The sequence below is a fragment of the Salvelinus namaycush genome, chromosome 38, assembly GCF_016432855.1.
Source record: "Salvelinus namaycush isolate Seneca chromosome 38, SaNama_1.0, whole genome shotgun sequence".
Taxonomy (NCBI): Eukaryota; Metazoa; Chordata; class Actinopteri; order Salmoniformes; family Salmonidae; genus Salvelinus; species Salvelinus namaycush.
The window spans coordinates 357,906-379,718 of NC_052344.1; the positions used below are offsets into that span (position 1 = coordinate 357,906).

The 21,813-nt window shown below is 45.0% G+C and overlaps 1 protein-coding gene across 1 annotated transcript; it reads right to left on the bottom strand.

The window, feature by feature from the left end:
* Positions 1 to 2,319: 2,319 nt before the first annotated feature.
* LOC120031986 (transcription intermediary factor 1-alpha-like) lies at positions 2,320 to 15,497 on the bottom strand. The gene is made up of 18 exons (XM_038977879.1): positions 14,710 to 15,497; positions 14,375 to 14,493; positions 12,653 to 12,800; positions 12,340 to 12,472; positions 8,692 to 8,808; positions 8,444 to 8,558; positions 8,152 to 8,298; positions 7,888 to 8,002; positions 7,311 to 7,765; positions 6,928 to 7,056; positions 6,668 to 6,791; positions 6,481 to 6,538; positions 6,279 to 6,408; positions 6,137 to 6,170; positions 5,635 to 5,821; positions 5,217 to 5,424; positions 4,882 to 5,037; positions 2,320 to 4,451 (listed from the first exon to the last, which is right to left on the bottom strand). The coding sequence occupies exons 1-18, from the start codon at positions 14,996 to 14,998 to the stop codon at positions 3,855 to 3,857; spliced, it is 3,261 nt and encodes a 1,086-aa protein (XP_038833807.1). The 5' UTR covers positions 14,999 to 15,497; the 3' UTR covers positions 2,320 to 3,854.
* Between the last annotated feature and the right edge of the window lie 6,316 nt (positions 15,498 to 21,813).

The following is a 21,813-nucleotide window of genomic DNA, read 5'->3' on the forward strand; positions in this document are numbered from 1 at the left end:
TGCACTATGCACTTGTGCCATTTGATAAATGGAAAGAGACATCTTACAAAACACCAAAAAGTGTAATGACATTCAATGATTGTAATTGGGCCTACACTCTTGTAGCCTGAATTAATTCATGTGTTTTGCTGACACATTTGTAGAAAGAAAAGTTGGGTCACCTGCAAAAGGGTTGTCCCAGGACGAAAGGTATAGCCACATCGGGAAAAAATTGTTTAAACCATAACACAGAGGTGGGGGTATTCATTTAATTTGGAATACGTTTTTATTTTTTTATATATACCACTGTAGAAGTACAAATTGCATTTTAAACAAATAAGGGAATGGTTAAATTAGCATTATTTAGAGACCCCCCAAAGTTTGACTATGTTGCATTTAAGGGGACTCATGTCTCATAGGGGGCCTGAGACCGACCTGTCCCCGTAATTCCCACTCTGATGCTACCCTTTAACTGATAGAGATATCGGAGTACACAAGGTTGCATGATGCTCTTGTTTAAACAAGAAGCCTGGCCTCCTTACACCAGTGACTTGATAGGAACTGAATGGTCCCCTATCTCTACTTTAGAGACACTTATCAAGGAGGTTAAACAAGAAAACTAGCCTGACGACTCACTCTTACTCTGCTATGTCGTTTGCTACATACTTTAGTCTGAGGCTGCCATCATAGATGTGGTAAAGAGATCGATAGAACTCAACTAAAACAATGGAAATGCCTTGGAAACGCATGAGGAAAGATGCCTGGGGGAAAGCTCCCGAATCTCCTCATTGCCCCCCCAGGTAAATTAGTCTACATTTAGGCTAATGTTTGTTTAGGTGTATTTCACACTATATCGAGCTAGAAATCTGAGTATATATGTGTATTTCACACTACGTTGAGGTAAAAATCTGAGTATATGCTTGTATGGAGGTCAACCCCAGTACATGTTCATGTCATCGTCACAAATCAACTGCATTACAGCCGATCCTTGACTTCGGCGATGTCATTTACAAAATAGCCTCCAATACTACTCAGCAAACTGGATGCAGTCTACCACAGTGCCATTCGTTTTGTCACCAAAGCCCCATATACCACCCACTGCGACCTGTATGCTCTCGTCGGCTGGCCCTCGCTACATATTCGTTGCCAGATCCACTGGCTCCAGGTCATCTATAAGTCTTTGCTAGGTAAAGCCCCGCCTTATCTCAGCTCACTGGTCACCATAGCAGCACCCACCCATAGCACGCGCTCCAGCAGGTATATCTCACTGGTCATCCCCAAAGCCAACACCTATTTTGTCTGCCTTTCCTTCCAGTTCTCTGCTGCCAATGACTGGAACGAATTGCAAAAATTGCTGAAGTTGGAGACTTATATCTCCCTCACTAACTTTAAGCATCAGATATCTGAGCAGCTTACCGATCGCTGCAGCTGTACACAGCCCATCTGTAAATAGCCCATCCAACTACTTACCTCATCCCATATTGTTTTTATTTAGTTTTTTTCTCTTTTGCACACCAGTATTTCTACTTGCACATCATCATCTGCACATCTATCACTCCAGTGTTAATTTGCTAAATTGTAATTACTTCGCTACCACGGCCTATTTATTGCCTTACCTCCTTACGCCATTTGCACACACTGTATATATACTTTTTCTATTGTGTTATTGACTGTGTGTTTGTTTATTCCATGTGTAACTCAGTGTTGTTGTTTGTGTCGCACTGCTTTGCTTTATCTTTGCCAGGTCGCAGTTGTAAATGAGAACTTGTTCTCAACTGGCCTACCTGGTTAAATAAAGGTGAAATAAAATAAAAAAATAAAAACACTTTGACTAACACCACTGATTGCTCTATGCTAGCTACCACAATTAATAGCCCAGTGTTTATTTGCTTAAATCACTGAAGACAACAGGCATCTACTTGAGGCAGGCTTCAATGTGAGCCAGGCATCTATTTTCCTTAATCCACACAGCTTTTGCTCATTTGCATATTTAATTGTTTAATTCCAGCATTCACTTACAGCATTTGAATACATTTCTTCATTTTCTACACTGTGTTATCATGTAGACATTGTGTCAAGTTTATTTTGTCTTAGTATGCCTCTGTAAAAAAAAAAAAATCATTATTCTCCTTGACTGTGCATTTTCAGCAGTCCTTACTTTTGCCAATAGAAGGCAATCGGGCAATTTTTGGGGGTCTGTACTCCGGAAGTTGTTGACTGTTTTTGGTCATTGATGGAACCTCTGTACACAATTAATTTAGACCCTACGTTTCTTTGAAAGGGGCGTTTATTTGCTGAAATGTGTAACATTGCCTGGCTATTAAAAGGGACAGGCGGCTATTTGAGACTCAGCGTTTAATTCAAGTTTTATTGTATGCTACCAGCTTATACCAACAGGAGTTAGTATTTAGCAGTCACCTCTAAACCTGAAAAGGGACTACTTCTAAATGCTATGCAGCCAAATAAATCCAAATCAGACTTTAGTAACCAGTGGGCCTGTTACAATACATCAATCACGACGGATTTGACGAATATGCACTTTGTTAGATCAGATTTTTTGACTGTGCACCAATCTGGCAACCTTCTATTCCCCCAAAGTCTGCTTTCCAGTGACCTCTTTACAGCATCTATTGAAGTCTTGTGGTGGCGATGAGGGGCGTTGTACAAAACAAAGTCTTCATCGATTGGATCATCTCTAACCAATCAGAGTATCAAAGTCAATTACACCTTTTCTAACTGGATGCTTTATCCACGTGTGTTCTGGCTCTGGCCCAATCAGACAGCCCCAAATGTGTTCGCATTCGGTGAAGGGTTGGGGAGGTACTCAGGTCCAGACTGATAGTGGAGAAAAAATAACGTCCGTGGCCGTAGCGTTTGGCCAGACCAAGTCTGGGTAGCCAGGCAACAAGAAAACATGCAAGAAGGAAAAGTGAGGGCTACAATTTGGTTCTCTTTACATGCCAAAAATCAAGCAGCACCATTCGAGAACACTGCACTTTCATTTTACATCCCTGTAATCTAGTGAACAGTCTTAAAGGTAAACTCAGAAAAATGACATTGCCACCAGCAGCACAGCAGATACTGAGATGAACGGATACAAGGCTCTCACACAGTATCTGCTCATGTACACAGTTCGCTTCACGGTAGCCAGGGAATCAAAACAGCGGAGATGTTGAGCCGCGCGCTCTTAGTTGTCGCTGAAATTGACCCACTATGCTGTTTGCCTTTTGCATCTATGTTATATCGCTGAGTCCACCTTACAGAATACCTCCTTAACAATGTTCTGTACAAGAGTAGCCTAGAATTTAACTAAATTATAACACAACTATACATAAAAGTTTAAAAAAATGATTGACCTTTATCAAAAACGTTTGAGTTAAGACGGGGATGTAAGGGCTATGGTTTTCATGGAGTTCTGTCTTTGCAGTTATTTTTCTTTAGAGTTGGATAAATAAAATCACTTACATTATTTTAAATATACAGTATTATATGGCATTCATCTTTACAAAAGCCAACATGGAAAATTTCAGACAATTTATCAATAATGGACATTATTTGTGTTATGATTGTTATTGTAGAAAGTTCATCAGTTACAGCATGATTGTAACTTCTCAATCTCAGCAGACAGAACAGTCTGTGCATTACTAGTTCATACATGTAGCTACATTGCTTTGTAACAAGACAAACATTTGTGCATTCATTGTCCACCTCTGTACCCTGTTAAACGTCCCAGTTTTCTGTTTATTTATTATTGAAAATCATATCAAAAAGTATATGACGCAGCAAAGAGGTCACCCTGTATTTTCAGACAACAGAACCTATAGATAATTCTAAAAGCTTTATTGTCCGTCCAATTTACAGTGGAAGAACAAGAATCATTCCTCTTCTGCTTCGTCTCGCACTTCTTTAGTCGTCCCCTCATTTTCTGTGGCTAAGCCTGCAGCAGGGCTGTTGTCAGGAGGGTTGTCTGGGGTATCTGAGAGGGGTTGGGGGGCCTCCTCGCAGGGAGGGTTGTCTGGGGTATCTGAGAGGGGTTGAGGAGCATCCTTGCTGGGAAGGTTGGGTGATGATGCACCCCTTGTTGATGGATCTACTGGTTCAGTAGCATCAGCAGGTGGTGAGTCTCCTTTCACTGGAGAAGTCTCTTCCCCTTCCTCTTCCATGCTCTCTTCTAAAGGAGGTATCCCTTCTTCCTCCATCCCTCCTTCCACAGGAGCCTCTTCCATTCCTTCTTTCTCCATAGAAGGCATCCCTTCTTCAACAGGTGTTAGATCGTCCTCGACTGGGGGCATATCCCCTTCGTTAGGAGCCATCCCGTCATCTTCCATCCCTTCTTCCATCTCGTCCTCCACAGGGGGTATCATGCCCTCCTCTCTGCCCCCAGGGAAGCTCCTGTCTTGGTAGAGGAGCTTCAGCTGCTCTTCAAAGTACTCCTCCAGGCTCAGTCCTGCACCTCCCACCTCAGTGTCTGCCTGTCAATCAAACAAATGTATTTTATAAAGCCCTTTTTACATCAGTAGTTGTCACAAAGTGCTTTACAACTACCCGAGCTCAAAGAGCAAGCAAAGCAGAAGCGAAAGCACAGACAGCACTATCATAGGGAATAAGACAGGAAAGCAAGCACATCGATGTATGCTACGTATATCTCTAATTAAACAAACAAGTGGTGTGTGTCTCAATTTTGTCAACACATTTTAGGGCTGGTTTCTGAAATAAGCCTTCTACTGGACTTTGAGCATACTTTTAGTCCATTCTAAATAGGCTTAACCTGGGTCTGGGAAACCAGGGCATTTTCAGTTTTGTGGTCCAATGCAAAAACAAAATGTGAATCCTAGCGTTGTAAGCAAGCACCATAATCCAACCCAAGTGCGTCATATTGTGTGTCGTGTAGTCTTGCCGTACCTGGTAATACTTTGCACAGTTCCTGAATATGAGCCTGACATCCTTGACAAACTCCTCAGCACTGCAGTAACGTGGGCTCTCCTTAGACTCCAGCCTGCTCTTCACTATAGACAGGTCCATTGGAGTCTCAATCAGCTCCTTATACTCTGGGACTGACTGGATATAGATGGGGGAAGCATCATTACTTAACTGTGATAAATTATCCAAAATGAATGGTGTGGTGTCTGGGGATTGGGAGTTAAGACAATTTTCTGACTCGATAGACAAAGTCGTATCGTATTGATTGAATTAAAACCATAGAGCAAAAATGTTCTATAGGGTATTTGCATTCTTACCAACGGTGAGGCAGGCTCCTGGAAATCTGTACTGAACTCGTTGCAGTAGATGCAGAGCAACAGTCTCTCACATTTCCTCTTATCAACTGGAGGGAATCTCTCTGATCCTGGCTCTTCCTTCATGGCTGGTGATTCTCCCTGGCTATCTGGGTTATACTCCATCTCAGGACTGGCCAGGTCACGACAGAACGAACAGAACCACTCACCACTGGAAACACAGACACACAGGGGGGTTAGTGAATTCACAATATTGCAGTCTCTTGTCTCACTTTGGGGGTAAACAATTCCCAGTTTATATTACAAGGTACTGCACACGTATCACCCTTCAGAGACAGCTGTATTAAATGTAACAGGCAGAGCAGGCAGGACTGTGCAGCTGTGAGTGGTGCATAGAAATGTTAAAGTAGGTGTTAATTACCTGGGAGACTCTCTAAGTGAAGGTATATGACAGTTCAGATGGAAGACTTTGGGACATCTGTCACAGCAGAGCACTTCTCCCCCATTCTGACATGCGGCGCACCAGTCTTCATTCGGGTCATCTTCAGGGACACCTGGGGCCTTTTCTCGGTCTGGTTGGGGGTCTGCCTCTAGCTCTACCTGGGTCTCTGGCTGGGCCTCTGGCTCTAGCTGGGCCTCTGGCTGGGCCTCTGGCTCTAGCTCTGGCTGGGCCTCTGGCTCTAGCTGGGGCTCTGGCTGGGCCTCTGGCTCTAGCTGGGGCTCTGGCTGGGCCTCTGGCTCTAGCTGGGGCTCTGGCGCTAGCTGGGGCTCTAGCTGGAGCTCTAGCTGGAGCTCTGGCTCTAGCTGGGGCTCTGGCTCTAGCTGGGGCTCTGGCTCTAGCTGGGGCTCTGGCTCTAGCTGGGGCTCCACCATGGGTGCTGGGAGATACTGCTGCTGGGGCTTGGGCTGGATGCCTGTACTGCTGTCTGGCAGGCTGGCTGAGGCTCCAACACTAGACTGCACCTGGAAGATAGAAGAGACACTAGGGAGATTCTATCGTTCATATATGATTGTATAGAATATACATATTTCAAAGGCACACAGATTACATGCAGTCATACTTACAAAGCTGACTTCGTCATCGTCCTCTGGTTCGTCCTTGATGACGATGATTGGTCCGGGGGACGACCTTCGCCTCCGCTTAGCTGAGGGGGGAGCCGCAGCATGAGGCTCTGTGCGCTTCCAGGAAGCAGACCTTCAACACAGAACCACAGATATTACAACCAGGAACACATCAACCACACGGTACATACTGGGGTTCACCTACCCTATGTTGGCTTCAGAGGAGGAAGATTTGGACATGGGGGAATTCTGTCTTCCTTGTGCTGAAAGGAGAAAGAGAAATGGGTTAAATTGAGATACATTTATGATTGGGCATGAATAGCTGATTTAATTATATTTCAAGTTTGTTTTGCATCTAACAAATGAGGGAAGTGTGAGGGTGAGATGCCTACAATGTCTGTCTGGGAAGGCAGTGGCTAGGCTCGGAGCATAACTAGCTCTGGGGTTGGACATGGACAATGATGAAGATCCACTGGGGTCACTCCTCCTCAGTTGTGCAGCTTCCATCATGTTACGCTGAGAACAACAACAAAGAGTTACTCTATTTCTCATTTGTTTGTGTGTGTGGTAAATACACAACCAGAGACATAAAATACATGTAAGTACATTAAATAATGAGCTTCAGCTTCAGTTTATAGGAATCCGCATATACCTGGTGTATAGAGGCTTGAGTGCTGATGGGTCCTGTGTTAGGAGGTGCATGAGAGTAGCGGGAGGTACCCTGTAGCACATCCATTGGTTTGGGAGGGAAGCTGGAGTTGTGGATGAGATCCCTTAGAGACTAGAATGAGATATGGCACCAACGTCAGAGGCAAGCATTTTTCACAAGTCTTGCAATTACGACAAAAAAATAAGACAATAACACAACTCAGTAAACATATAAATCATAATTGGTTCCTCTGCATCAGCTTGTCTCCATTTTATCATAACTGAAATAGCATGTTCTCAGTGACTCAGTGTCGGATAACAGCAAAGAGCCAATCTACAACTTCAAAAAGGGATTAGAAAAAAAACGAAAAAGAATCACACACATACCTGAGGGGGGAAGCCTGCGTTTTGCAGCATAGAGGTGGGGCTCCTGGGGTTGGGATGGGTTTGGGGGCCGGGGGGTCCGTAACTCCGGCCTGGCTGCTGGATCTGGACCATGTTGGGGGGACCCTGCGATGGAGAACCCCCCTGGTGGGGCCTCTGTGGAGGTGGGCCCCCTGGACCTGGCCCCGGCCCTGGGAGCTTCAGACCCTGCTGGTACCAGGACCAATGGTTGGGAGGGGGCTGTCCAGCCCTGTTGGGGTGCTGGGCAAGCTTCTCTACCTGCAGCTGGAGCTGGGCCAGGGTGCTCCCACGCTGGTGAGCGGAGGAGCCTGGAGGGAAGGCCCCGGGAGGGACCTCTACTCTAGGGCCGGGGCCAGGCTGGCTGGGGTGGCCAGGAGGGAAGCCCTGCTGAATGGAACTGGGCTGACGACCAGGAATTCTCTCTACTGCTAAAGACCCTTAGGAAATGCACAGAAACATGAACAAACATTAGTTCAACAAGGTCTGCATTTAACATCATGGGGATTATTTTGGCTTAGGCCTACAGTATCCGTCAGAACTGAAGTTTCAGCGTTCTTACCAAGGTCGACATTTGAGGCCCAGAAACCGGAGCGACACTGGAAGCGGACTGAGCTCTGAGGGACGATGGATGCGTTGCAGTTGGCCCTCATTAGGTAATGGATTTGGCAAAGAATCTGAAAGAAAAGGTTTCTGAATCACTCAAATTCAGTTAATGTGTATTTCCACAGAGCTGTCTGAACAATTTAGGTCAACATTTTCCCTCGTGGGTTTAAAAGGTAGGCCAAATTAAAACCAACTCCACAGTGAAAGTTATGGTTCCTACCAGTCTCTTGCAGTACAGCAGAGCTGTGCCACTGTGACTGGCTGTGGCCCACTTGGTGAAGTTGATGACGTGATCTAGATGTCTGGTCAGGTGGCTGACATCTTCTTGTTGTTTCTTCAGTCCGACCTCGTGGTCCTTCGTCAGTGTCTGAAACAACCACCATGATTAGCACAAAGCTACTTACAAATATGCTCACATAGTGTAATTAGAGCCATGTCAGCAGAAGTGTACATTATTTAATTATGTGGTGGAATGACAACATGATTGCTCATGTCCTATTTAACAACCATACCTCAAGTTGATTGACCAAGATTTTTCCCTTTCTGTTGATCTCCATGATCAAGTTGCAAATTGACTTCTTTATCTCATTGGTGACAGACTTGCGGTTTTCATCGACTTGCTGGAGTCTGAAAGAATAAAGATAGAAGTAGAAAAGGAAATTATGAGTTTGCCTGTAGTCAATCATGCTATTGACCTTGTCTATGTACATAACATAACATGTGAGTTTAGTTTGCATGTTTAGAGTATGTAATAAGTTACCCATTGTTGATGCAGTTGGACACTTCTTCTATGGCTTTCCTCTTCTCCTGTAGCTGATGTGTCATGTTTTCCAGGTGTTGCCTGTGGTTTCTGTAGGCATCTTCAAGGAACTGGTAACTGGAGAGACAAGGTATGCAGAGTAATGGGAAATTTAGTAATTATTTTCCTGTATTTGATTTACTGGTGATATGGATTGATATGTAAAAAACATGACTATGTGCAGGGAGATGCAGACAGATGCGTTCCCTTGGGGAAGGGAAACAGGAGGTAATCACGTATGTTTAAGTACCACATTTAAGTCATTTTGCGCCTGTTAATTATAGACTATCTGCTATTACAATTTGACTGCGTTACAGCTCATAAGGAAATCAGTCAATTAAAATAAATGATTAGGCTATGGATTTCACATGACTGAGCAGGGGGCTCAGCCATGGGTGGGCCTGGGAGGGCACTTGGGAGCCAGGCCCACCAACTGGGGAGCCAGACACAACCAATCAGAATGTGTTTTCACCCACAAGAGATTAATTACAGAAAGAAATACTACTCAGTTTCAGGAAGCCGGATATGGAGGTCCTGGGCTGGCATGGTTACACATGGTCTGCAGTTGTGATGCAGGTTTGTCATACTGCCAAATTCTCTAAACAACATTGGAGGTGGCTTATGGTAGAGAAATTAACATTCAATTCTCTGGCAACAACTCAAGTAGACATTCCTGCAGTCAGCATGCTAATTGCATGCTCCCTCAATTTGAGACATCTGTAACATTGTGTTGTGAGACAAAACTGCACATTTTAGAGTGGCCTTTTATTGTCCCCAGCACAAGGTTCACCTGTGTAATGATCATGCTGTTTAATCAACTTCTTGATACACCACACCTGTCAGGTGGATGGATTATCTTCGCAAAGAAGAAATGCTCACTAACAGGGATGTAAACAAATGTGCACAAAATTTGAGAGAAATAAGCTTTCTGTGCATATGGAAAATTCATGGTATCTTTTATTTCAGCTCATGAAACATGGGACCAACACCCAACACTTTACATGTTGCACTTATATTTTTGTTGAGTATAAGTTGATGTTCCGACCTTTGACCTGTTTAACTGTCAGTATCAAATGTCTGCCAGTGCTGAATGTTATGGTTAGTTTGACTGAGTCTAGGGCACACTGATAATGTAATGTATCTGTGACACAGATTCTGTAGCAGCTGATGTGACCTCCTACAAGCCTCTTGGGCTGTGTTTACAGAACCTTCGGTGCTGTGTGATTAATATACACTGCTCAAAAAAATAAAGGGAACACTAAAATAACACATCCTCGATCTGAATGAATGAAATATTCTTATTAAATACTTTTTTCTTTACATAGTTGAATGTGCTGACAACAAAATCACACAAAAATGATCAATGGAAATCAAATTTATCAACCCATGGAGGTCTGGATTTGGAGTCACACTCAAAATTAAAGTGGAAAACCACACTACAGGCTGATCCAACTTTGATGTAATGTCCTTAAAACGAGTCAAAATGAGGCTCAGTAGTGTGTGTGGCCTCCACGTGCCTGTATGACCTCCTTACAACGCCTGGGCATGCTCCTGATGAGGTGGCGGATGGTCTCCTGAAGGATCTCCTCCCAGACCTGGACTAAAGCATCCGCCAACTCCTGGGCAGTCTGTGGTGCAACGTGGCGTTGGTGGATGGAGCGAGACATGATGTCCCAGATGTGCTCAATTGGATTCAGGTCTGGGGAACGGGCGGGCCAGTCCATTGCATCAATGCCTTCCTCTTGCAGGAACTGCTGACACACTCCAGCCACATGAGGTCTAGCATTGTCTTGCATTAGGAGGAACCCAGGAGGCCAACCGCACCAGCATATGATCTCACAAGGGGTCTGAGGATCTCATCTCGGTACCTAATGGCAGTCAGGCTACCTCTGGCGAGCACATGGAGGAATGTGCGGCCCCCCAAAGAAATGCCACCCCACACCATGACTGACCCACCGCCAAACCGGTCATGCTGGAGGATGTTGCAGGCAGCAGAACGTTCTCCACCGCGTCTCCAGACTCTGTCACGTCTGTCACGTGCTCAGTGTGAACCTGCTTTCATCTGTGAAGAGCACAGGGCACCAGTGGCGAATTTGCCAATCTTGGTGTTCTCTGGCAAATGCCAAACGTCCTGCCCGGTGTTGGGCTGTAAGCACAACCCCCACCTGTGGACGTCGGGCCCTCATACCACCCTCATGGAGTCTGTTTCTGACCGTTTGAGCAGACACATGCACATTTGTGGCCTGCTGGAGGTCATTTTGCAGGGCTCTGGCAGTGCTCCTCCTTGCACAAAGGCGGAGGTAGCGGTCCTGCTGCTGGGTTGTTGCCCTCCTACGGCCTCCTCCACGTCTCCTGATGTACTGGCCTGTCTCCTGGTAGCGCCTCCATGCTCTGGACACTACGCTGACAGACACAGCAAACCTACTTGCCACAGCTCGCATTGATGTGCCATCCTGGATGAGTTGCACTACCTGAGCCACTTGTGTGGGTTGTAGACTCCGTCTCATGCTACCACTAGAGTGAAAGCACCGCCAGCATTCAAAAGTGACCAAAACATCAGCCAGGAAGCATAGGAACAGAGAAGTGGTCTGTGGTCACCACCTGCAGAACCACTCCTTTATTGGGGGTGTCTTGCTAATTGCCTATAATTTCCACCTGTTGTCTATTCCATTTGCACAACAGCATGTGAAATGTATTGTCAATCAGTGTTGCTTCCTAAGTGGACAGTTTGATTTCACAGAAGTGTGATTGACTTGGAGTTACATTGTGTTGTTTAAGTGTTCCCTTTATTTTTTTGAGCAGTGTATATTTAGAGGTCCTCACTGAATGTGATCTCTCTGAATTTCTGTAATAAACCAGATTTTTTTTTTTTTTTAATTGATATTATCAACAACTGCTCTCCTTTTTGTTCACCTGAAAATCCCCTTTACACAGAGGATTAACACCAACACATGAAGCACAGGTACAAAAATAATACTTAAAAATATACAATCAGTTTGAGCATAATATGGACTATTGAAGGTTTCAACTCAGGCGTCTGAAAGGTAGGTCTCTTGTTACATTTAAGTCATTTAGCAGACGTGCTTATCCAGAGTGACTTAGTTAGTGCTAGCGGATACCGCATGCTAGCAAATGCACATAGACTTCGTCATTGAGCTAACACTAGATAGCATTGGCTTGCGAAACCAACTTCCTTCATACTGGACACAGAGACATAAGAATGGTATCCACTAGTTCATCTGACTCTGGGGAAGTAGATAAGGGGCCTCATTGTCAAAATCACAAAGTATCCCTTTATGGTAGCTAAGCACGATAAAAGAGATTCTCTGACACTAACCTGGAAACATATGTTTATATTTATTTAACTAGGCAAGTCAGTTAAGAACAAATTCTTATTTACAATAACGGCCTACACCGGCCAAACCCTAACCAGGATGACGCTGGGCCAATTGTGCACCGCCCTATGGGACTCCCGATCACGGCCGGTTGTGATACAGCCCGGGATTGAACCAGGGTCTGTAGTGATGCCTCTCGCACTGTGATGCAGTGCCTTAGACCGCTGCGCCACTCCCAAATAAATAAAGGGTGAGTAAATAAATGTGGTCATACTTGTGGTCCTTGTGCTTGAGCAGCTGACAGTCTCTGCATGTGAGACGGTCGCAGGTCTCACAGAACAGCTTGAGGGGCTCCTGCTTGTGGATGTCACAAAACACTGGCTTCTGTGTGGTTGCACCAACAGCCTCTGGAATAAGACAAGAATTTAGCCTAGAAGAAAATAAATCACTACGCATTTACCTATCTACATATTTGTGATTCGGTTTCATAGGATTTAGTTGTGCAGCTCCTACCTATCACCTTCCTTGGCATTCTATTTTCTTACAGTATACAATTCAGAAAGCCATATTTTCATAGAGTAGGCTACCTGGGGACATCTCCTCTTTCTGCCGTATGGTATGATCCCTGGTGAACTTGACTCGCTGGTGGGCCTCAATACACGTCACACACAGGAACTCCACACACTCCACACAGAACCCCGTGGCCTCTGTGTTGTCATCACAACTCATACACACCTGGAAATTGGGAAGGTAGAACATATGAGCAAGAACTTGCCTTTACGTGAATCCATGATTTTAGTCCTATGCAAGGCAACGCTTCAGTGGTGACACATGGTATACAGTGCCTTCAGAAAGTATTCACACTCCTTGACTTATTCCACATTTTGTTGTGTTACAGCCTGCATTTAATTAAATAGAGATTTGTTGTCACTCACCTAAATAAGTTCAGGAGTAAGTAACAAGTCACATAAGTTGTATGGACTCACTGTTTAACATGATTTTTTAATGAATTCCTCATCTCTGTACCCCACAATTATCTGTAAGGTCCCTCAGTTGAGCAGTGAATTTCAAACACAGATAAAATCACAAAAGACCAGGGAGGTTTTCCAATGCCTCGCAAAGTAGGGCACCTCTATTAGTAGATGGGTCAAAATAAAAAAGCAGACATTGAATATCCCTTTGATCACGATGAAGTAAATATTTATACTTTTGATCGTCTATCAATACACACGTCACTACAAAGATACAGGCATCTTTCCTAACTCAGTTGCCGGAGAGGAAGGAAACCTCTCAGGGATTTCACCATGAGGCCGAAAGTGACTAACAGTTAGAGTTTAATGGCTGTGAAAGGGGTAAACTGAGGATGGAACAACATCGTAGTTACTCCACAAAACTAACCTAATTGACAGAGTGAAAAGGAAACCTGTAGAGAACAAAAATTTTCCTAAATATGCATCATGTTTGCAACAAGGCACTAAAGTAATACTGCAAAAAATGTGGCAATTAACATTTTTCCCTGAATTCAAAGTGTTATATTTGGGGCAAATTCAAAACAACACGAGTACCACTCTCCATATTTTCAAGCATAGTGGTGGCTTCACCATGATATGGGTATGAGTGTAATTGTTAAGGACTGGGAAGTTTTTCAGGACAATTTTTTTTACTGAGCACAGGCAAAATCCTAGAGGAAAATCTCCAAACAGACACTGGGAGATGAATTCACATTTCAGCAGGACAACCTCAAACACAAGGCCAAATCTACACAGGAGTTTCATACCAATAAGACAGTGAACGTTCTTGAGTGCCAAGTTTAAGTTTTGACTTAAATCCACTTGAAAATCTATGGCAAGACCTGAAAATGGTTGTCTAGCAATGATCAACAACCAATTTGACAGAGCTTGAAGAATTTTGAAAAGGATAATGGGCAAATGTTGCACAATCCAGGTGTGGAAAGCTCTTAAAGTCATACCCAGAAAGACTCAAAACTGTAATCGCTGTTTCTACAAAGTATTGACTCAAGGGTGTGAATACTTATGTAAATGAGGTAGTTCTGTATTTAATTTTCATGTTTTTACTTTGTCATTATGGGGTAATGTGGAAAGATGGGTGAGAAAAAATATATTAAATCCATTTTGAATTAAAGCTGTAACACGACAAAATATGGAATAAGTCAAGGGGTATGAATACTTTCTAAAGGCACTGTAAGTGTCCTGGGTCTCGGTCAGTAAGCACTTTACCAGACAAGGATTCACCATCTGAAAAATGTTTTCCCCATTTGAGACCCTTCCTGGTAACCAATATTAACGCACCTGACTGGTCTTCTCCACTGTGCTGCTGGGAACCTCCACAGAGTCCTTCACAAAGAAGTTATCGAGCACCTCCACCTCCCAGCACTCTTGTCGACACACTGGGCAGCGGATCACATTGACTGGAACCAGTGGAATAACATACACAGAAATTAGTAAGGCATCAATTAATATTACAACCAATCTGACAGACGATTTTAAAAATCCAGTAAGGCCAAGTTACAAAATAAATCTGCGTTATAATGAAAAGTTGCAATGATTTTCCTGCACTTCAGTGACTAGTAGTGTGACTACAGTACAGTTATCAACTTTCCGATAAACAAATTGACGGATCTCACGTGGTTTCGAGTTGTCCACTTGAAGTTGCGGGTCGCGCCGTTGTTCAGTGTTGATTAAGTTCCTTGAAGGAGGTGGAAGACACTTATTGCAGAAAGAGTGGAGGCATGGCAGAAGTTTCGGCTCTCTGTTGTGGAAATTCAACTTGCAGACAGGGCAAGTGTCCATGAGACCGAGGCTACCTCCTAGCTGTTTCGCCCTCTCCTCTTCAGCTGGCAAGCTCTCTGCCTCGTTTTCCACAATAATAACAAGGTCATCGTTGTCCACAGCAGCTTCTGGGCTCTCATCCATTGTCTCTGTTGTAGCTGTGTGCCTATTCAAGATGGACTTGGGTGCTTGGAAACCAATCACTGTTAGCTAGCTAGCGGATACTAGCTAATGTTAGCTAGTCTCTCTACAGTCTATTCTGTTAACGTCGAAATCAGCTGGGCATGTCTTGCACGAGCAAAGTTCATAGTTCATACATAATAATACCTTCCGAAATGACCCCCAGTAATGGCAGGTTTAGCCAACGTTAGTATAAAAACATTAATTTAAAATGTTTAACTCTGCGGTTGGGAAGCTAGCTGGCTAACGTTAGCTAGATGACACATTTGCTACTACGAAGGATGACGCAACTTAGTTATCAAATAGCTGCCTAGTGTCAATAAAACTGAACAATAGTAGAGGACACATAATAGTAATTTTGTACAATAAACATGCAATACAAACTTCTATCAATGGAAATTTCTTGCTACCATTTGTGCAAACAACATTATCTCCGCCCGAAAAAAAAATAAACTCACGCAGTCCCCAGCATGCACTTCGATTTTCTATGGTACAGCGACCAGTGCAGGACAAAATAGCTTGTTCAATTCGAAAGGCGTTTTTTAATTGTTCAAGGAAATCAACATAAGCAAAGAACAGTACCAAGTAAAAAAAAAACGTATGCATTTCTTTGATTTTCTCACAGTCATATTTACTTAGATGATTCCTCATTCATTGTCAATTTATTAATCCCTCCATGAGTCCCTGCCAGCAAAGCTTAGTAGCCTGGGGAGGAGTTGATGGGCAGGGACCAAAGGTAACACTAGGATAGCCTATCCATTATCTACGGAAGTCTAGAGAGGACATATGAATACAAAAACAATTCCCTCGTTATGTCAAGATCACAACTTATTTATCTCATGGTCACAACATAACAAGAGTTGTTTTGTCGAGATCACAAAATAAACTCTATAAATAGGAGTCGATGGTTGAGGCGGCAGAGCCCACGGTGGACATATATTTTTATTGATTGCTACACTAAGGGATAGTAGATTTCATGCTAACATGATGCATAACTGATATGTATATAATTCTAAGGGACACTTCTTGTTTTATGGATAATATTTCAATATACAGGGTGGGTACCAAGTACTCCATTCCTGACAGGCTGATCAGATTCAATTGTTTGTGAAGGCAGAGAAGTGCGATTTTCACCGCTCAACTATCTTCTTCCTGGGATACGTCATCGCTGAAGGGAATGTCCAGATGGATCCTGAAAAGGTGAGGGAGGTGGTGGATTGGCCCCAACCCAAGGTAATTTCTAATACTGTTTCATTTGGGGCAACAGCATCCTGGCGGCTCCCCTCTCTGCACTCGCCTTTCCCAAGGTACCGTTCACATGGTCCCCAGCTGTTGACAGGGCATTTGTGGACCTTAAGCAGCGGTTCACCACAGCCCCCATCCTCATCCATCCTCATCCATCCTCATCCGGCCCGTCAGTTTGTGGTTGAGGTCGACGCTTCTGATGTGGGAGTGGGGGCCGTCCTGTCCCAACGGTCTGTCCAGGACCAAAAGCTTCATCCCTGTGCCTTCTTGTCCCATCGTCTCAATTCCGTGGAAAGGAACTATGATTTTGGGAACCAGGAACTTCTGGCAGTTAAGATGGTGCTTGGGGAGTGTAGGCACTGGCTGGAAGGGGCAGAACATTCATTTTTTGGTGTGGACTGATCATAAGAATTTAGAATACCTCCACCCAGCCAAGCGCCAGAACTCTGGGGGGGGGCCTGGCTAACCGGATGTTCGTCCCTGATTCGGCCTGTCTCAGGTCCTGGAATGGGCTCACTCCTCCAGGCATCCTGGTGCCTGTCAAACCCTGGCTTTCCTCCGACAATGTAGACGACCCAGCCCACGGTGCAGCACGTCTTCCGAATCCATGGACTCCCGGTCGACATTGTCTCTGATCAGGGACCTCAGTTCTCGTCCAGATTCTGGAAGGCGTTCTGCACCCTTATCGTGTCATCGGCCAGCCTGTCCTCCGGGTTTCATCCCCAATCCAACGGCCAGTCGGAGCGAGCCAATCAAGACATGGAAACGACACTTGGTGTCTCATCTCTACTAACCCCACCAACTGGAGCCAGCAACTGGTGTGGGTGGAGTATTCTATGAACACTCTTCCCTGCTCGGCCATTGGACTCTCCCCCTTTGAGTACTCCATGGGGTATCAGCCCCCACTCTTCCCGAAGCAAGAAGTAGAAGTCACACAACAAACTATCACCCTCAGGCACTTAAGGAAATCATGAATGTCATGGCTATATTGGAATTAGTGGATTTATGGAAACTTAAATACCCTGACCTAGTGAGATTTAGGCTTTGTCAAGCTAGTTGTCTTGACTACTTTCTTATGTCATTCTCTCTGGCACCAAAGGTTACAAAAGTGTTGATAAGGTACAGAATGCGGTCGGATCATCACATAATTGGCATATACAGTGGGGCAAAAAAGTATTTAGTCAGCCACCAATTGTGCAAGTTCTCCCACTTAAAAAGATGAGAGAGGCCTGTAATTTTCATCATAGGTACACTTCAACTATGCCAGACAAAATGAGAAAATAAATCCAGAAAATCACATTGTAGGATTTTTAATGAATTTATTTGCAAATTATGGTGGAAAATAAGTATTTGGTCACCTACAAACAAGCAAGATTTCTGGCTCTCACAGACCTGTAACTTCTTCTTTAAGAGGCTCCTCTGTCCTCCACTCGTTACCTGTATTAATGGCACCTGTTTGAACTTGTTATCAGTATAAAAGACACCTGTCCACAACCTCAAACAGTCACACTCCAAACTCCACTATGGCCAAGACCAAAGAGCTGTCAAAGGACACCAGAAACAAAATTGTAGACCTGCACCAGGCTGGGAAGACTGAATCTGCAATAGGTAAGCAGCTTGGTTTGAAGAAATCAACTGTGGGAGCAATTATTAGGAAATGGAAGACATACAAGACCACTGATAATCTCTCTCGATCTGGGGCTCCACGCAAGATCTCACCCCGTGTGGTCAAAATGATCATTGATCATTTTGCTCCGGACTGAGGGACGGCAGCTCCGGACTGAGGGACGGCAGCTCCGGACTGAGGGACGGCAGCTCCGGACTGAGGGACTGCAGCTCCTGGCTGACGGATCTGGCTGCTCATGGCTGGCTGACGGATCTGGCTGCTCATGGCTGGCTGACGGATCTGGCTGCTCATGGCTGGCTGACGGATCTGGCTGCTCATGGCTGGCTGACGGATCTGGCTGCTCATGGCTGGCTGACGGATCTGGCTGCTCATGGCTGGCTGACGGATCTGGCTGCTCATGGCTGGCTGACGGATCTGGCTGCTCATGGCTGGCTGGCGGCTCTGGCAGATCCTGGCTGACTGGCGGCTCTGGCAGATCCTGGCTGACTGGCGGCTCTGGCAGATCCTGGCTGACTGGCGGCTCTGGCAGATCCTGGCTGACTGGCGGCTCTGGCAGATCCTGGCTGACTGGCGGCTCTGGCAGATCCTGGCTGACTGGCGGCTCTGGCAGATCCTGGCTGGTTGGCGGCTCTGGCAGATCCTGGCTGGTTGGCGGCTCTGGCAGATCCTGGCTGGTTGGCGGCTCTGGCAGATCCTGGCTGGTTGGCGGCTCTAGCGGCTCCTGACTGACTGGCGGCTCTAGCGGCTCCTGACTGACGAACGGCTCTGACGGCTCGGGACAGACGGGCGGCTCTAATGGCTCGGGACAGACGGATGGCTTAGATGGCGCTGGTTAGACGGATGGCTCAGATGGCGCTGGGCAGACGGATGGCTCAGATGGCGCTGGGCAGACGGATGGCTCAGATGGCGCTGGGCAGACGGCAGACTCTGGCCAGCTGAGGCGCACTGTAGGCCTTGTGCGTGGTGCCGGAACAGGTGGTACCGGGCTGGGGACACGCATCTCAGGGCTAGTGCGGGGAGCAGCAACAGGACGCACAGGACTCTGGGGACACACAGGAGGCTTGGTGCGTGGTGTAGGCACTGGTGTTAATGGGCTGGAGACACGCACCATAGGGCTAGTGCGTGGAGAAGGAACAGGGCTCTGGAGACGCACAGGAAGCCTGGTGCGTGGTGTAGGCACTGGTGGTACTGGGCTGGGGCGGGGAGGTGGCGCCGGAAATACCGGACCGTGCAGGCGTACTGGCTCCCTTGAGCACTGAGCCTGTCCAACCTTACCTGGTTGTATGCGCCCCGTAGCCCGACCAGTGCGGGGAGGTGGAATAACCCGCACCGGGCTATGTAGGCGAACCGGGGACACCATGCGTAAGGCTGGTGCCATGTAAGCCGGCCCGAGGAGACGCACTGGAGACCAGACGCGTTGAGCCGGCTTCATGGCACCTGGCTCAATACTCAATCTAGCCCGGCCGATACGAGGAGCTGGTATGTACCGCACCGGGCTATGCACACGTACAGGAGACACCATGCGCTCTACTGCGTAACACGGTGTCTGCCCGTACTCTCGCTCTCCACGGTAAGTACAGGGAGTAGGCGCAGGTCTCCTACCTGACTTCGCCACACTCCCTTGTAGCCCCCCCCAATAAATTTTTTGGGCTGACTCACAGGCTTCCTACCGCGTCTTCGTGCTGCCTCCATTCGCCGGTATCCCTCCTCGCACTGCGCCAGAGAATCCCAGGCGGGCTCCGGCACTCGCCTTGGGTCGATCGCCCACCTGTCGATCTCCTCCCACGTAGTGTAGCCCATATCCTGCTCCCTTTGCCATAAATCCTGTGTGTATTGCTCCTGTTGCCGCTTGACACGCCGCTTGGTCCGATTCTGGTGGGTAATTCTGTCACGATCGTCTATGGGTGAGAGAGAGGACCAAGGCGCAGCGTGTGCAAAATACATTCTCTTTTATTGAGAGAAGGGAAAACACGAAACGAACACTGAATAAAAACTAAACAAAACAACAAACGACCGTGAAGCTAAATGACGTAAGTGCACAGACAAGCAACAAACGTTCAACATAGACATTTACCCACCAAAACCCAAATGCCTATGGCTGCCTTAAATATGGCTCTCAATCAGAGACAATAAACCACAGCTGCCTCTAATTGAGAACCAATCTAGGCAGCCATAGACATATAAACACCTAGACAAGACTCTGACCCATTAAACGTACAAACCCCTAGACAAACCAAAACACATACATTCCCCATGTCACACCCTGACCTAACTAAAATAATGAAAACAAAGATAACTAAGGCCAGGGTGTGACAAAGGGCTTATTTATATAACGAATATGAATTCAACAAATATTGTGGTTAAACTCAAATATACTAATTGATAAAAAAATATATATTTTTGAATTAATGTTTAAAAAAGGTATTAGTGAATGATATCATAAATAGGACTGGTGGAGTTGTCACACATGCAGCTAACACAGACATATGGAAATGTCTGCTCTACCCAAAATTACAACCAACTAATTGCAGCATTACCACAAAAATGTAAGAGGCAAGTAGAAGGGGAAAAAAGTAAGGAACTTATATGTTGGCCCTGTATTAAAGAACATAAATGGTTAAAGAAAAGTTTGATAAATAAAAACATGTACCAATTTCATTTAAGGACCAAAAAACTGACAGCTGTGCCATATAAATTGCAAAATAGTTGGGAAGAGATTTTCGATGTACCCATTCCATGGCACATGATTTATGAATTGATATGCAAAACAACGGCGGATTCAAAACTTCAAATGTTTCAATTTAAATTACTATACAAAATTCTTGCAACCAATAGAATGTTATATATATGGGGGATACAATCTTCCCAGCAATGCAGATGTTGCTGTGAGGAGGCAGAGTCATTAGATCATTTATTTTGGTATTGTCCATATGTAGCTCGTTTTTGGTCACAGGTCCAGGAATGGCTGAAGAATTGCAACATTTGCCTAGAACTAACTCTGCAGATAGCAATACTGGGTGATTTGAAAAGCCATAGTCAATCAATCAATAATATAATAATTATTTTAGCAAAAATGTTTATTTTGAATTTACAATCTGTAGAAGCTATGAGAATTGAAAGGTTCAGTACCTTTGTGAAGCATCACAGCACAGTTGAAAAATATATGGCAAATAGAAATCCAAAATGGATGGTGTTGAGAGATAGATGGGAGGGGTTGAATGGAGCTGAAGGGTGGGACTAATAACAAGATTACCAATGTAGAACATACAGGGTCTGTAAAATGTATATAGGTTCAGAAATTTTGTGAAATAGCACAGTTACAAATGGAAATCAAACTGGATGGACATCAGAAATAGAGGAAGGACTAAAAACAAACAAAATATAACTATTGCAAAATAGATTGTGTCTGTAAAATGTGTATAAGATGTTTAAACTGAAGGTAGAAGCCTAAGTGTTATTGTTTATTAGTTTAATCCACTTGGGGGAAGGGTGGTAGGGTTTGCGGGAATAATAAAGGTATATTCTAAAAAAAAGTATGTATATCTATATAGGTATGTGTATGTATAGTGGGGAGAACAAGTATTTGATACACTGCCGATTTTGCAGGTTTTCCTACTTACAAAGCATGTAGAGGTCTGTAATTTTGTATCATAGGTACACTTCAACTGTGAGAGACGGAATCTAAAACAAAAATCCAGAAAATCACATTGTATGATTTTTAAGTAATTAATTTGCATTTTATTGCATGACATACGTAAGTATTTGATCACCTACCAACCAGTAAGAATTCCGGCTCTCACAGACCTGTTAGTTTTTCTTTAAGAAGCCCTCCTGTTCTCCACTCAAGACATCCTGGACCCGGCCCTCATCGCCGGTCAACCAGGTATGCACCTAGGTAGAACACCAG

What these genes read in the sequence shown, in the direction of transcription:
- LOC120031986 (XM_038977879.1), bottom strand. Translation starts at nt 14,998, where the DNA reads ATGGATGAGAGCCCAGAAGCTGCTGTGGACAACGATGACCTTGTTATT. An exon ending in GGCCTCAAATGTCGACCTTG is followed by an intron (nt 7,766 to 7,887) that starts GTAAGAACGCTG and finishes GCATTTCCTAAG; the next exon opens with GGTCTTTAGCAGTAGAGAGA. An exon ending in TCACTTAGAGAGTCTCCCAG is followed by an intron (nt 5,425 to 5,634) that starts GTAATTAACACC and finishes CTGTGTTTCCAG; the next exon opens with TGGTGAGTGGTTCTGTTCGT.